The sequence below is a fragment of the Pipistrellus hanaki genome (genome assembly GCF_964339955.1).
Source record: "Pipistrellus hanaki genome assembly, chromosome: 2".
Taxonomy (NCBI): Eukaryota; Metazoa; Chordata; class Mammalia; order Chiroptera; family Vespertilionidae; genus Pipistrellus; species Pipistrellus hanaki.
Genome location: NC_140504.1, coordinates 185,650,561 through 185,667,013, shown reverse-complemented (window position 1 = coordinate 185,667,013; position 16,453 = coordinate 185,650,561). Strand labels below are relative to the sequence as shown.

At 63.2% G+C, this 16,453-nt stretch overlaps 2 protein-coding genes across 2 annotated transcripts in view; both read left to right on the top strand.

Annotated features, from left to right (window-relative positions):
- The window catches only part of MTFR1L (mitochondrial fission regulator 1 like), a 36,529-nt gene that overhangs the window by 6,547 nt on the left and 13,529 nt on the right, over positions 1-16,453 (top strand). The gene's annotated exons all lie outside the window — the stretch shown is intronic.
- SELENON (selenoprotein N) lies at positions 238-16,089 on the top strand. Its single transcript, XM_084874975.1, has 12 exons — positions 238-447; positions 869-986; positions 5,973-6,106; positions 7,579-7,788; positions 8,401-8,525; positions 9,142-9,279; positions 10,529-10,610; positions 10,954-11,142; positions 11,715-11,820; positions 12,704-12,816; positions 12,897-12,998; positions 14,354-16,089. Exons 1-12 carry the CDS (start codon positions 253-255, stop codon positions 14,522-14,524), a joined length of 1,683 nt encoding a protein of 560 aa, XP_084731101.1. The 5' UTR covers positions 238-252; the 3' UTR covers positions 14,525-16,089.

Genomic DNA, 16,453 nt, shown 5'->3' with positions numbered 1-16,453 from the left:
GGGTGGGATGGGGCCGGGTTTGGGCTCCGGAGGAGGCGCGGAGACGGCGGGAGGACGGGCTGAGGACGGCGGGCCGGCCCGGGGCTCCGGATCCCTTTCCGGACGCGCAGGCCGGCGCCGGGGCCGGAAGGCGGGCGCCTGACACGCGGCCCCCGAGGGTCCCGGCCCCTCCGCCCCGGCCGCCGCCCCGCCCCGCCCGGCCGCCCCGCCCCGCTCCCCCGCCGCCCGCCGCGTCCCGCCGGAGCCGCCGCCATGGGCCGGTCCCGGCCGGGGGAGCGCGGGGCCCCGGGGCCCGGCCCCGCCGCGCCCGCCGCGCCCCCCGCGCCCCCGCCGCGCCGCGCCCCCCGCGCCCTGGCGCTGCTCGGGGCCCTGCTCGCCGCCGCCGCCGCCGCGGCCGCCGCCCGGGCCCTGGCCCGCTACTCCGAGGCCCAGGCGGCCGCGCGGCAGGTCCGGCGGGTCCGGGGGAGGCCCCGAGACAAAGCGTGGGGGGGGTTGCGCTGGGGCGGGAGGGCGGGAGGGCGGGAGGGGCCGGGCCTGGGGGCGGGGGCCGGGCCTGGAGGAGCCGGGCACAGGGGTCCCCGGGGCCGCCGGGGGCGATGGGCCGCAGCGGGCGGCCGGGACCGCAGGGAGGAGCGGGGACCGGGGCGCCTGGGGCGGGGGCGCTGGGACCGCAGGGAGGGGGGAGGGAGAAGAGGATGGGGATGGGGATGGGGATGGGCAGGAGGGGGCTCTGGGACCCGGGAACAGAGGGGTGAGGGGGAGTAAAGCTGGGGCGGGAGAAGGGGCGGGCGGGGGCCGGGTTCGGGGTGGGGAGGACGGGAGGAGTGGGGAGACCCCGGAGCTGGTGTCCAGCCCGCCTTCCCCGCAGGAGGCGGCGCTGCAGGCCCTGGGCGCGGAGGGCCTCTTCCTCTTCTCCTCGCTGGACGCTGACCGGGACCTGCGCCTCAGCCCCGAGGAGTTCCGGCCCATCGCCGAGAAGCTGACAGGTACCGGAGGGCGGAGGAGGGAGGAGGGAGGAGGGAGAAGGGAGGAGGGAGGAGGGAGAAGGGAGGGCGGAGGAGGGAGGAGGGAGGAGGAGCCGGCGCCGCCCTCCGCTGCTCCCCTGCCGCCGCTCTCAGCCCCGGGACTGTGGGTCCTGGCAGCCCGGGTCACCCTGCCCTGACACTTTCTGGTGAGGGCAAGCTGCCTGCACACACACACACACACACACACACTCACACACACACACACTCACACACAGACACATATACACTCACACACACACACACACTCACTCACACACATACACACTCACACACACACTCACACACATACACACACATACACACACATACACACTCACTCACACTCACACACACACACTCACACACACACACACACACACACACTGACACACACACACACACACACACTCACACTCCAGTCTGTACTCCTCATGTGAATTACTAGTTAGCATTCCCTGACCACTCCCTCGGGGCCAGACGTGGCTTGAAGCACCTCCTGTGAGTTATCTCTACCCTTTGCAATGCCCATGAGGCTCACACCGTCACATCCCCGTGTTTACTGCTTGGGAGGCTGGAGCACTGGGAGGTCACTGGTCTGCCCAATCTGAAGGTGCAGAGCAGGGTCACCTGCCTCAGGCCCGCTCCCCCCCACACACAGGTTTCAGGGTCAGAGTATCAGCCAGGGGCTGGTAAGCAGTCGATAGTCCATAGACGCTATTCTGATTATTTTACTAAACATTAGTGACAAGGGGCCAACAGTCTCTCCAGTTTGTAGTTATGAGTGTTTAATTTTCTGCTTTATACCTTAAAAGTTCCACAAACTGTCTATAATGAGCACCTGTTACATATAAGTCAGGAAATAAAACTTTTTATTAAAAAACAAAAGGGCCATAAAATACTGGGCATTATTATCTTATCTAATAAAATAGTAATATGCAAATTGACCATACCTCTGCTACACACCAAGCCACACCCACCAACCAATCAGAGCGAGTATGCAAATTAACCCCAACCAAGATGGCTGTAGCCACAGAGAGCAGGAGGGAAGCTTGGGTTTCCCAGGCAACAGAAAAAGCCAAGCTTTCTGCAAACCCTGGCAGGCCTAAGCCTCCACTCAAGGCCACAAAGCTTCAATTGTAGAAGGTAAATAAATTCCAGATACCAGGGCCTACGCTTGGAGTGTGGGGGGAGGGGAGACTGTGTGTGTGGCTGGCCTGCAAACCACCACAGGCCCCTCGCCCAGGCCACCCCACACCCCAAGGGAACCCCCCACTCTGATCCGGGACATCCTTCAGGGCAAACCAGCTGGCTCCCACCCATGCACTAGGCCTCTATCCTATCTAATAAAAGAGTAATATGAAGATTGACCATCACTCCAACACACAAAAGCTGCCCCCCATGTGGTCAAAGATGGCTGCCCCTATGTGGACACAAGATTGCCACCACAAGATGGCCAGCAGGGAAGGGTAGTTGGGAGGCACCAGGCCTACAAGGGAGGGCAGTTGGAAGTGATCAACCCTGCAGGGGAGGGCAGTTAGGGGTGACCAGGCCAGCAAAGGAGGGAAGTTGGGGGCAAACAGGCTAGCAGGGGAGCAGTTAGGCATCAGTCAAGCTGGCATAGGAATGATTAGGGGGTGATCAGGCTGGCAGGCAGAAGCAGTTAGGGACAATCAGGAAGGCAGGCAGGCGAGCAGTTGGGAGCCAGCAGTCCTGGATTGTGAGAGGGATGTCCAACTGCTGGTTTGGGCCCAATCCCACCACGATCTGGTCTAAACAGGCAGTAGGAGACATCCCTCGAGGGGTCCCAGATTGGAGAGGGTTCAGGCTGGGCCTGAGGGACAACGCCCCCCCCCCCGCCCTGTGCACAGATTTTGTGCACCAGGCCTCTAGTTAATAATAATCTGGACAACAGTAATATAAGCAATTAGGTTCTGCCAGATGCCTGTCCCATTCTTGCTACCCATTTTTGCCTGGCTGTAACCAGTGGTTGTTGGGTTTTTGTTATTGTTGTTGTTTTATAAAGATGAAGGCCTGAAGCATCTAATCTATAAATATAGAAGACTAAGTGACCGAACGACTGAACAACCGGTTGCTATAACGCACACTGACTACCAGGGGGCAGACACTCAACACAGGAGCTGCCCCTGGTGATCAGTGCACCAATGGGTCCCCATCGGGACAGGGTGAGACCTCGGTGACCCATTCACTGGCTAGGCTGAGGGACCCCACCCATGCACCAAATCATGTACCAGGCTTCTAGTGAACTATAACATGCTCTCTCACCACCACCCCAACCCCAAATGTGTCCATTTCTGGTGACTTCTCTTTTTTTTTCTTTTTAAAATATATTTTATTGATTTCTTACAGAGAGGAAGAGAAAAGGATAGTTAGAAACATCGATGATGAGAGAGAAACATCAATCAGCTGCCTCTTGCACACTCCCTACTGGGGATGTGCCCGCAACCAAGGTACATGTCCTTGACAGGAATCGAACCTTGGACCCTTGAGTCCGCAGGCCAATGCTCTATCCACTGAGCTACACCAGTCAGGTCATCTGGTGTCATTTCTTGAGCTTACGACCTTGGGCACCTACTTGTTACCCAAGTGGCCCAGGATCAGCAGGCCAGTTGATGGGAAAGGCAGAGAGATGCCAGCTGCTCTCCGGTGAGAAAGCACCCAAGCCCCATGGTGGGCTCTCTGGGTCCGGGATGGGCCAGAGGAGCAGACTCAGAGGGAAGCTGCTGATTGGCCAGAGCGGACGCGGGCCAGTGTCTTGGTGACAGCCAGTTCTGTGGTGAAAGCAGAAGGCAGGCAGGCAGGCAGCCCCTGAGGCCTGGCTCCAAACTCTAACTTAGACACACTGCTCCGCGCACCCACACAGCCCCTCCTCGTCCTTCTTCATGGACGGAGAGCAAGACAATGGCCACGCCAGCTGGGCTTGGGGGCCATTTTAATTTTTAAAAAATAAATCCCCCCTCGCCAGGACTGGTTTGGCTCAGTGGATAGAGCATCGGCCTATGGACTGAAAGGTCCCGGGTTCGATTCCGGTCAAGGGCATGTACCTTGGTTGTGGGCACATCCCCAGTGGGGGGTGTGCAAGAGGCAGCTGGTCGATGTTTCTCTCTCATCGACGTTTCTAACTCTCTGTCCCTCTCAATTCCTCTCTGTGTAAAATCAATAAAATATATTTTAAATAAATAAATAAATAAATAAATCCCCTTACCTTTGAGGCCACTGTGAGTGCAAAACTGGACCAAGTTTGGGGAAAACAAAATTTAAAAAAAACAAAAACACAAAACACCAAATCTAAGCAGTGACAAGGGCCAACAGTCTCTCTAGTTGGTACAGTTATGAGTGTTTAATTTCCTGCTTTATACCTTAAAAGTTTCACAAGCTGTCTATAATGAGCAACTGTTACTTATAAGTCAGGAAATCAAACTTTTTATTAAAAAACGAAAGGGCCTTAAAATGCTGGGCCTTATTATTTTTTTTAAATATATTTTATTGGTTTTTTACAGAGAGGAGGAGAGAGGGATAGAGAGCTATTATAGAAACGTCGATGAGAGAGAAACATCGACCAGCTGCCTCCTGCACACCCCCTACCAGGGATGTACCCACAACCAAGGTACATGCCCTTGACCAGAATCGAACCTGGGACCTTTCAGTCCGCAGACCAATGCTCTACCACTGAGCCAAACCGGTTTCGGCTGGGCCTTATTAATAATAATCTGGACAACAGTAAAATAAGCATGCCTACTGTCCCTTCCTCTGAGGCCCCCAGGGGGCCGGTTTTAGGGGAGATTTGCCGGTTTTAGGGGAGATTGGCCGCAGTGACTTACAAATGCAGGAAAGTCAGTGATTCTTTAGGACTGGGATTCATGGCGGGAGCCCTGGGGGTGCCAGTGAGAAGGGCAGTTCCCTGATTCCAGCCCCTTCGGGTTCCTGCTCAGCAGGTCTGAGATGGGCCTGGGCATCTGGAAGTGCAGAAAGCTTCCTGGGGAATTCTGATGATCCCGGTTAAGAACTGCTGCCAGCCCTGACCGATTTGGCTCAGTGGATAGAGCGCTGGCCTGCGGGCTCGAGGGTCCCAGATTCGATTCCGGCCAAGGGCATGGACCTTGGTTGCCAGCACATTCCCAGTAGGGGGTGTGCAGGAGGCAGCTGATCGATGCTTTTCTCTCATGGTTGTTCTAATTATCCCTCTCCCTTCCTCTCTGTAAAAAACAAATCAATAAAATATATTTTTTAAAAAAAAAAACTGCTTTGATGCACCCAGGCAGTCTGTCAGCAGATGGCAGATGGCACCACGCGTGGTCCCTGCCAGGAGCCTGCCCTGGGAGAGCAGGTGTGACAGGACCCGCCGCTGCTTTATTCTGTGTCCTGGACCCTGCCCTTCCATTTGTCCCCTCCTTTCCCCCGTAAACCCTCACCAGGACTCCTACACCTGAAAGGTCACAGACTTAGCCGGCCCTCTCTGAGCAGGAAGGGATCTGAGGAATCCCGGTGAGCCCCTGCCGGCCCCGCCCTCCTCACACACGTGGACATGATGCCACAGGGACTCGGGGCGGAGCGGGCTCCTCACTCCCAGACCAGTGCTCTTCCCTCGACCGCGAAGACGGCCTGATCCGTTCCCTGCTTCGTTCTTGGAGGAGGCGGAGGCCCTGAGAGCTCACCTCCCCCAGAAGAGGGAGTGACGCAGGCCTGGGTTTGAACCCTGACTCCCCCGCTGCCTCGCTGTGTGACCCTGGAGAAGTGACACCACCTCTCTGAGCCTCCGTTTCTCATCCATCACGTGGGAGTTGGCAGTGATGCTGTCTGCCTCCCAGGGCTGCTCTGACACGACAATGGGATGCGTGTTGGTTCTTACGTGGGCGATGGTTCACTGTTACCCCAGCTCCAGGCCCGGTTCCCTCAGGCACGGGCCAGAGTGGATGCTGAGGGCTGGCCCTCTCCGTCCGTGTCTCGCAGGGTCCACGCCCACCACCAGCTACGAGGAGGAGGAGCTGCCCCCCGACCCCAGCGAGGAGACCCTCACCATAGAAGCCCGGTTCCAGCCTCTGCTCCCCGAGTCCATGACCAAGAGCAAGGACGGCTTCCTGGGGGTGAGCTGGGGTGGGGCTGAGGGAGGAGGGCCGTCTGGGCGCGTGCTGCCTGAGGACGGGCTGTGTTCATCTTTCCGTCCTCCTCCATCACCGCCCTCTGTGCCCCCGGCGCCAGGCCCTGGGGGTCCGGAGGCGAGTGCGATGCCATCCCTGCGTCCGGGCACACAGGCCGGTGGGGGAGGCAGGAGGGACGAGCATGAGCCTGGAGCCCGGATGGGGTCTGGGCCGGCTTCCTGGAGCAGTGACCTGGCAGGATGCAGGAGGAGGAGGGTTGGCCGGTGAGGCAGGCAGGAAGGACCGGCTGGAGGACACAGCCGTGCCCTGGAGGCTGTTGCTGCAGCCGCCTCATTAGAACCGTTGCTTTCTGCAAGTCGGTCTGTTCCCCGCAGGCTGTGCTTGCTGACGGCCGGCCCTGTGTCCCCCACGTCTGCCACCCCATCCCCGGGCCCTTAGCACGATACCCTGCACCTGACTGGTGCTCCATGGACTCGGACCTGAGGTTCTGCCCCAGCAGGGCCTGGGGGCGGGGGGGGGGGGGGGAAGATGCCTGACAAACGCTTTGCTGACCAGCCCGCTCGGCCGAGGCCCCGTGGACAAGGCCCAGCCCATCCTGGGACCTGAACACCCCGATGAGGCCCTGAGAGCAGGCGCTGGAGGAGGACAGCCTGGAGGGTGCAGTGGGAGGTGCGGGGCGTGGCCGCTGATGGGAAGTGACAGAGGGTGACTCAGGCTCTGGCGGGTGGCCAGGAGCGTGGCGGCCGTTAGCCCCGCGGACCGGAGGGAGGAAGCGGGTCTGGTGGAGACAGAGGGGGGGTTGGACAGACTGAAGTGAGGCCCTTAGGGGATGTCTGGGGGGGTCCAGGGAGCGGTTTGAAGCCCGGGTTTGCCTTCCATGCACAGTGCTGGGTGGAGATGGGTTTGGTGGGGATGAGCCTGGAGTTGGGTGAAGCTAAATGAGCAATGAATCCCCTGCAGAGCAGTGAGGGCCTGCGCTTACAGGGGAGGGGGGTGAGGAGCAGCGCCCAGTCCGCCCCCTGGCAGAGCGGCCCCTTTTGCAGGCCGCTCCCCTGCAGGTCCCGGGAGCGGGACCCTGTGAGCAGGACCCAACGGGTGATGCCGGGCCCTGCACAGCCAGTGTGCCCTGAGGACCTGCCTGTCCCCCCTCCCTCGGGGAGCTCCCTGCCCCTCTTCCCGGTCCCCCTTCTCTCTGAGCCTGTGCCCCACCCCGCCATCGCCATGGAGGTGGGCACGGGAGAGGGACCCGCTGTGTCCGGGAGAGGCAGCTCCCGGTGGCTGAGTGTCCTGGCTGAGGCTCGGTGGGCAGGGACACCCCTGGGGGGCCTTTCCTCCCCAAAAGGGGGCGCCTGCCTCTCCTCAGACTCAGCTCCAACCCCAGCCCCTGGCCTCAGCCTCCCCCACGCGGACGGGACCCCAAAGCCGCGGTGCCCGCCCAGAGCTGCGGCCTCCCCCAGGTCTCCCGCCTGGCCCTGTCCGGCCTCCGCAACTGGACGGCCGCCGCCTCGCCGCGGGCACAGTTCGCCGCCCGCCACTTCCGGGCCTTCCTGCCGCCGCGCGGCCAGGCGCTGGGCGAGCCCTGGTGGCTCATCCCCAGCGAGCTGAGCGTCCTCACCGGCTACCTGTCCAACAACCGCTTCTACCCGCCGCCGCCCAAGGGCAAGGAGGTGAGGGGGCCCTGCCCCGCCAGTGCACCGGGACCTGTGCCAGGCCCCCCCACCCCCCGCTGTCCACCTCCCCCCGACCCTGTGCCAGGCCCCCCCACCCCCCGCTGCCCACCTCCCCCTGACCCTGTGCCCGCCCCCCCACCCCCGCTGCCCACCTCCCCCTGACCCTGTGCCAGGCCCACCCCCGCTGCCCACCTCCCCCCGACCCTGTGCCCTCCCCCTGCTGCCCACCTCCCCCTGACCCTGTGCCCGCCCCCCCACCCCCCTGCCCACCTCCCCCTGACCCTGTGCCAGGCCCACCCCCGCTGCCCACCTCCCCCCGACCCTGTGCCCTCCCCCTGCTGCCCACCTCCCCCTGACCCTGTGCCCGCCCCCCCACCCCCCTGCCCACCTCCCCCTGACCCTGTGCCCGCCCCCCGCTGCCCACCTCCCCCTGACCCAGTGCCAGCCCCCCCAACCCCCACTGCCCACCTCCCCCCGACCCTGTGCCAGGCCCCCCCCCTGCTGCCTACCTCCCCCTGACCCTGTGCCAGGCTCCCCCCCCCCCCCCGCTGTCCACCTCCCCCGGACCCCCCGCCCGCAGCCGCAGCCACGGCCCGCTCGCTGCCCTAGGTCATCGTCCACCGGCTCCTGAGCATGTTCCACCCGCGGCCCTTCGTGAAGACCCGCTTCGCCCCGCAGGGGGCGGTGGCCTGCCTCGCGGCCGTCAGTGACTTCTACCTCACCGTGGTGTTCCGGTGCGTGGCCCCCGCCCCCTGCCCCGGGGCCCCAGCAGGGAGGCCGCCTGGCTCCGCCCCTCCGCCCCCGGCACCTGGGTCCCGGGCGCTCCGAGCCCAGCTTCCTCCGGTGGACAGGACGGTGACTGCCTCCGAGGAGGAAGCTTACCCAGGCCGGCGCTGGGATGCCGCCCGCAGAGGGGGTGATGGCGCCCGCAGAGGGGGTGATGGGGCCCGCAGAGGGGGTGATGGGGCCCGCAGAGGGGGTGATGGCGCCCGCAGAGGGGGTGATGGGGCCCGCAGAGGGGGTGATGGGGCCCGCAGAGGGGGTGATGCCGCCCGCAGAGGGGGTGATGGCGCCCGCAGAGGGGGTGATGCCGCCCGCAGAGGGGGTGATGGCGCCCGCAGAGGGGGTGATGGAGCCGTGACCCCCGCGCACACAGACGGAGCCCAGGAGGGGCGGGCGCGGCTGCCGAGGCGCCTGTGCACCAGGCCGGGGACGGGCGGTGCCTGGGGGCCTGCGCCTTCTCCCTGCCCACAGCCTCCGGGCCCTGCCCAGCTGCCCCGCACAGGGCCTGGCTCCCGGGCTTTGGGGCTGCTGCGGGAGGCCTGCTCCCAGCCGGCTCCTTCCCCCCAGGATCCACGCCGAGTTCCAGCTCAGCGAGCCGCCCGACTTCCCCTTCTGGTTCTCGCCCGGCCAGTTCACCGGCCACATCGTCCTCTCCAAAGATGCCACCCACGTCCGCGACTTCCGGCTCTTCGTGCCCAACCACAGGTGGGACCTGCCTCCGGCCACGGTGCCGAGGCCCCCTCGGCCTCTGCCCTTTGCCCCCGGAGCCTCCTCTCCAGGGAGGGCCCGGAGCTGACCGGAAGAGGCGGCTGGAGGGGGCATGCCATCACTTGACAAGCGTGTCCCGGGTCTGCATGGGCCTGGCCGCCAGCTCTGTGCCCGGGGCCCAGTGCCGCGGCAGCCGCCCCGCCCTCTTAATGCCGGCCCTGAGCCACGGCCTGCTCATACCACCCGGGGGCGGCCGGCAGCTGGGCGGGGGCTCGGCTGGTTGGGGCCCAGAAGGGTCCTCAGAGGAGGGGGCATCTAAGCAGAGGCCTGGGGGTGGAGTGAGAGGGTTTAGCCTGGCAGAGGGAACAGCACAGGCAAAGGCCTGAGGGCAGCAGGCCCTCACTGCCCGTAGTTGCCACCGCTGGGTTTCGGGGCTCCTGGGATGGGTCAGCCTCCTGGTGGGGGAGGGAAGGGGGACAGGAGACCTGGAGACCGGGTTTCAGGTCTTTCCTGATTCCCAAGTGGCTGCTCAGTGACTGTGCAGGGACACGGGGTGGGCTGGAAGCAGGGAGGCCCAGAGTTAAGTTTCAGCCGTGACACCAGCGTGTCTGTGGGCAGGGCCCTGGCCTCTCTGGGCCCCCGTTCCCTCATTTCCTGACAGGAGGCTGGCAGGGGTGGGGGATGGAGAAAGTTACCCCAAGAAGTGGCCACCTCTCGCTCCTTTTACTCCTCCCGCCGCTCAGCAGGCAACACCTGCATTGCCCAGGCTCAGCCCAGACCACACCTGCCTCCACCCCAGGGTGGAAGTGGGGGTCCTGGGCTGGATGAAAAGAAGGAGGGGGGCAAATGGCCAGGCCCAAGGCACCCAGGGCACCCGCTCACTGTGCCCAAAGTGGTTGGTTGCCAGTCCTCGGGCGCCCCCATGTGGCAGACCTGCAGGTGGCACCTGGTCTGGCCAGACCTGCTGGAGGCCTGTGCGGGGTTTTCACTCCCCTGTGTCTGGGGGATGACCTCTGCCCGGAGGGGTGGAGGGCGATACAGGAGTGACGGGTGGGAAAGCCCTTGTGAACGAGGAGGGCCGGGCCGCTGGAGTCCCAGCAGCTCTGAGCCCCGGGCTCAGCCCGCCAAGCCTCAGGTCCTCCTCTGTGAGACGGGACAGCTGTGAGCTTTCAGCAGCCCTGTCCGGCCGGTGGTCCGTGGGCCTTGCTGACGGTGCTCTGTCCCGGCCGCCCTCCCGCCGGCCCAGGTCTCTGAACGTGGACATGGAGTGGCTGTACGGGGCCAGTGAGAACAGCAACATGGAGGTGGACATCGGCTACATCCCCCAGGTGAGCGCACCCCGGCCCTGCCGGGGAGGGAGGCCAGCTCCTTCCTCTGCGAGGCCCCGGCTGAGGGGGCCCAGCGGGCAGGAGCCTCGGGGCAGTGCAGGGTGGGGCGGAGCTCCTGGCACCTGTTTCTGCCCACGGAACCCAACACCCCTCTGGCCTCCGACAGCTTCCCGCAGCGACGGAGCCCCGGCTGACCCTGGCCTGGCTCTCTGCGCAGCCGGGCCAGGCCCCTCCCTGGCCCCGTTCCCCACCTCTGCGATGGGCGGGGTGTCCCTGAGGGCCTCTCGGGGCCCTTGAGGATCCTTGCCCTCCCTGAGGCCGGCCCGCCCTGACCTCTGCCTAGATGGAGCTGGAGGCCACGGGCCCCTCCATACCCTCTGTGATCGTGGATGAGGACGGCAACGTGATCGACAGCCGCCTGCCCTCAGGGGAGCCCCTGCAGTTTGTCTTTGAGGAGATCCGGTGGCAGCAGGAGCTGAGCTGGGAGGAGGCTGCCCGGCGCCTGGAGGTGGCCATGTACCCCTTCAAGAAGGTGCGCTGGGCGTGCGTGAGGGCAGGGGCAGGGTCTGTGGAGCAGGACCTGTGGGGCAGGGGCTGGAGCTGTGGGGCAGGATCTGTGGGGCAGGGGCAGGGCAGGGGCAGGACCTGTGGGGCAGGGCGGGGGCAGGAGCTGTGGGGCAGGGTGGGGGCAGGGGCAGGAGCTGTGGGGCAGGGTGGGGGCAGGGGCAGGAGCTGTGGGGCAGGGTGGGGGCAGGGGCAGGAGCTGTGGGGCAGGGTGGGGGCAGGGGCAGGACCTGTGGGGCAGGGCGGGGGCTGGAGCTGTGGGAGCAGCAAGGGGCGCAGGCCGCTGGGCTAGGGTAGGGCTTGCTATTGGGCTTCCTCCCTGCAGGGCCAGGTGCCTGGGGAGCCTCCCTTTGCCGTTAGAACTTGGAGGAGGTGTCCCCACCTCAGCAGCACTCCCCTCTCTCTCTCTCTCTCTCTCTCTCTCTCTCTCACACACACACACACACACACACACACACACACACACTCACACATTACACACTCGGCACCTGAGTGGGACCCTGGCTGCCCACAGTAGCTTCTCTCTCGGCTCGGCCCCAGGTCACCTACCTGCCGTTCACCGAGGCCTTCGACCGCGCCAAGGCCCAGAACAAGCTGGTGCACTCGATCCTGCTGTGGGGGGCGCTGGACGACCAGTCCTGCTGAGGTGAGAGGCCGGCCATCCCCACGGGAGGAGTTTGTGAGGCACAGGGGGCTCTAAGACCTGGGCCTCCCTGTGGAGCATGAGGGGCTGCATGGGGCGGGGGCGGGGGGGGGGGGGCGGGGTGAGGGCTCAGGAGGCTTAGGTGCTGAGCTCAGAGGGAGCTGCTGGAGACAAGCTGAGCCCAATCAGCCACTTTCAGCTTAGAAACCTCGGCCCCGTGACTCCTCCCTGAGCCTCCGGTTTCTCAGGAGTGAAGGAGGGGACCTGCTTCCTCCCGGAGGGAGGAGAAGGGCTGTGGCAGTGCCTGTGCCGTACGGTGAGGCACTCGGTGAGATAACAGACAGATAACAGACAGACGGGGCGGCGTTCGCTGGGGACCTGCTGGGCGCCCGTTCTCTGGGTGTCGCCCCGTGGGTACGAAGATGAGTAAAACGAGGGGCCTGTCCTCGCCCGGTCATCGGCAAACACCTGGGCCTCCTGGCCCGCCCAGGCTGGGTGCTGGGTGCAGGGTACCGGCAGGTCCCGGGCAGGCGGGTGTGGCTGGTGCCAGGGGAGGCTCTCAGAGAGTGACATCTAAGATGAGACTGAAGGATGAGTAGGATTTTGTCAAGTGACAGGAGGAAGAGTATTTTCGGTGGAAGCACAGTCTGTGCAAAGGCCTGGGGCTCCGTTTTGTGGACTGGGGACTGCAGGTGCCTGGGTAGGGCTCACCCTAAGTCTCTGCCCAGATGGCAGGCTGTTCTCGATGGGAATCCGCTGCCATTCATTCAGCACCTACAGACTCTGCTCTGTCACCTGGTGCGTAGTCCGGGAGGTTATTTGCTGGCGGAAACCCAGCGAGACGTGGGGCGGCCTCAGTCTCCCGGCCTCGCCTCTCCCTGCACAGGTTCGGGGCGGACTCTCCGGGAGACGGTCCTGGAGAGCCCGCCCGTCCTCGCGCTCCTCAGCGAGAGCTTCGTCAGCACCTGGGCCCTGGTGAAGGAGCTGGAGGACCTGCAGGTGAGGGGGGGCAGCCTCTTGGGAGCCCCAGGACAATGCTGGGGGCCCGGCCTCAAGAGCGCGCCCCGCTGTCCCCGCAGAGCAACCAGGAGAACCCGTCCCTCAAGCAGCTGGCGGACCTGCACCTGGAGAAGTACAGCTTCCCCGTGGAGATGATGATCTGCCTGCCCAACGGCACCGTGGTAGGTCCCCCCACACCAGCCCGGCTGGCCCCGTGGGCAGGGAACGCAGCCGGCCAGGGCACAGGCTCCCAGAGCTCACAGGCTTCGGGCCTGCCTCCCCCACGACCCCCTAGCTGGGCTCAGTGGTCACATCTGTAAAATGGGAATCCTGGTGCCAGTCCGCCTGCCTCCTGCAGGGTCAGGGCGCTCCTCTGGGAAGGGGGACCCCAAGAGCACCGAGGGGCCGGGGAGCAGCAGGCACAGCGTAGCAGCAGCGTGGAAAGGCCGGGGCCGGGAGCGCTCACCTGGACCACTGCTTCAGCCCTGGGGTGGAAGGAGGAGGGACAGGCAGGCCTGTGACAGGTAGAGGGGACCAGGGACCCCATCCCACCCCAGGCCCAGCCAAACGTCTAGACCCTGCCTCCCCCTGAGGGCCCCTTCCACACACCCAAGTGCATCCTGTAGTGTAGGGGTGTCGAACTCAATCAGAGAAGGGGCCAAAATCTAAAATCCAGCCTAAATCGCGGGCGGAATGGTTTACTGAACAGTCATAAACTGACAATGTCATAAACTGACAGCGGAGTGCAGTGATGACAGCGCGGTGCGGGCCACATTGCAAGGCCTGGCGGGCTGGATTTGGCCCGCGGGCCTTGTGTTTGACACATGTGCTGTAGTGGGATTCTCGCAGCAGCTGGGAGCTAGATGGTTACAAACACCCATGTTACAAACAAGGAGTCCGAGGCTCAGAGGCCCAGAGATCGGGAGACAGTTGCACAAGTAAGAGATGTGCTGGGCCCCGGCCGGGTGGCTGCATTGGTTGGAGCATCGTCCCCGACACCCAAAGGCTGCAGGTTCAATTCCAGGTCAGGACACATACCTGGGTTTTGGATTCAGTCCCTGCTCGGAGTGCATATGGGCATGTACATGAAGCAACTGATCCATGTGTCTCTCTCACATCGATGTTTCTCTCTCCCTCACATATCCTTGGGTGAGAATTAAAAAAAAAAAAGGGAAGCAGTGCAGCTGGCTTTGAACTGAGGTCTGCCTGGGCCTCAGCACCTCCTGCTCTTCCTGACAGAGGGGAGCGGAGTGCAGGGGTCACGGGGCAGAGAAGGGGTGGGGCGAGGGAAAGGTGAGTGAAGGGCACTAGGTTTTCTGCTAGTGGATGAGGAGGGTGAGCTCTGAGGTCGGGGCCTGTGTGAGCAGAGGCAGGACGGAGGCAGCCAGCCCCGGGCCGGGTTCCGACAAGGGTTCTGCCTGCGGCCGCCTGCCTCAATGAGGGCCGCCGAGGCCTGAGAGTGGCCACTGCTCCCACGAGCGGCCGAGCAGGGGGCTCTGAGCCCGGGGCTCGGCACCTCACCCAGCCTTTCCCCAAGGTCCACCACATCAACGCCAACTACTTCTTGGACATCACGTCTTTGAAGCCCGAGGACGTGGAGAGCAGCGCCTTCAGCTTCGCGTCCACCTTCGAGGACCCGTCCACGGCCACCTACATGCAGTTCCTGAGGGAGGGCCTGCGGCGCGGCCTGCCCCTCCTGCAGCCCTAGAGGCCGCCCGGCCGGGGGGCGTGGAGGGGGCGGGAGCTGGGCAGAGGCCTCCAGCGACGAGGCTCCTGCACGTTCCCACCCCACCACTCCCAGGACGCCTGTGAGGCAGGGCGTGGGGTGGGTGGAGTGCCAGAGAGGTGCCCCTGTTTTGTCCGGAGCCTTCTTCCTGGCACAGCCCTGGCCGCCCTCTGTGCCCGGCCGCCAGGGGGTCAGGCTCGAAGAGGCCGCTGTCTGGAGGCTCTGAGAGAACCCTCCTTCAGAAGCAGAAACCACACAGTACCCCAGACCTTGGCTCCCCAGACCAGTCTAGTCTATTCGACTTAATGAGAGGACCCCAAGCCTGTCTGGGACTTCCTGGAGGCCAGCTGCCTGGGAAGATCTACTGCCCTTAGGAAGGGGGTCCCCGAGGCCCAGACCCACGGCACCACCCCCGCCCAGCCCGCCCACCTCAGCACAGGGTGAGGAGCACTGCTGGGACCAGAGCCCGGAGTGGCCCTGAGACCTCAGTGCCAGGGAGTGCAGTCCAGCCAAGGAGCAGCCGCCCGGAGCAGCCTGTGCGCCCTGCAGCGTGCTGACACTCCTTCGCCACGCTTGGGGCCTCAGTTCGCATCCCAAGCCGCTGACCACGCCAGTCTCTTTTTTATGCACGCAGGAGAGTGTTTTTACGTGAACTTTCTCACCGTTTGTAGGTATTTTTATAGCCCGGGCTAAGGAGAAGGAAGGGACAAAGGCTTCCTCCAGCAGCTGCCCATGATGGCTGCGTCTGAAATCCCAGATGGACCCAGCTTGATGTCTCTGCAGCGGCACCCTGGGAAGCAGCAGTCCCTCTCCCTTCTCTTCTAGTTTTTTAAACAAACAGCCCTCAGAGGGCCAGTGCGCCCTCGTTCTCCCTCAGCCCATGAGGCCCCGGCCTTTCACTAAGGCCTGCAGCCCAGCCTGCTCCCACCCTTAACCCTGGAGGAGGAAGGCAGCAGACGCTTCCCCAGACACAGCCCCAGCCTTCTCAGCGGAGGCCCCTGGTTAAGATTCTGTATCTTTTCTCATTTAACCCTCACAACAAGCCTGGCAGGTGGATGTTAATTGTTCCCATTTTGCAGATGAAGAAACCGAGTCTCAGGAAAACAAGCTGGCTTGCCCAGCGTCCCTCAGTGTAGAGTTGAGATGCGACCTGAGTCTTGATGGCGGGTGTTTTGCACCCTTACCACGCCCCCGCCTGGTTTCACTGAGGTGAAAAGGAAAGCCTTTCAAACCACCCTCTCGTTCCCTCCCGATCTCTAACCAAACGAGGCGTGAGCTAGCGAGCTCAGCCAGGTTCCTGTCCTCTGGGAGGCATGCTTCCACGCCCTTCACAGGGAGGGGCGGCCGAGACCTTTCCCGGTGCTTCCAAGCACGGGTGGCCTGAGGAGCTGACTGTTCTGGCTTTCAGCATCCTCATCAGGTGCTTCTGCCTGACCTCCATGTGCCGCCAAGCTAGTGGCGGGGAGGGCCCCCGGCTCCCTCTTGTCAGACCTCTGCCACTTCCCTCCCCGTCCCCAACTCGTCCTGTAATAAACCTGAAGATACGAGGGCGGTGTGAATGCCTGTCCTTTGAGTGGGATGTTAACACGGTTTTGTCCTTGATATGACTCTGGGGTTTGGCTCGCCAGGTGGGTCAGGGGACATTGCTGGAATGCCTTTGGGGTCTATCTTACCCGTCACGGGAGGGCCGGAGTGACTTTCTGAAAATAACTTTGTGATGCCCTCCTGGTGTCATTCGCTATATTTAGAACCTGATGCTGTGTTTATAAAGTTAAACCCATTGTTTTATAAGCACAGCTCAAGACAGGCATTAGGTAATTTTTTTATTTTTTGAGGGAGTGCACTTGGAAAAAAAAAACTATAAAAAGAGTGAAACAGAAGGGGAAAGGGAGAACGCTGGGCAGGGATAGA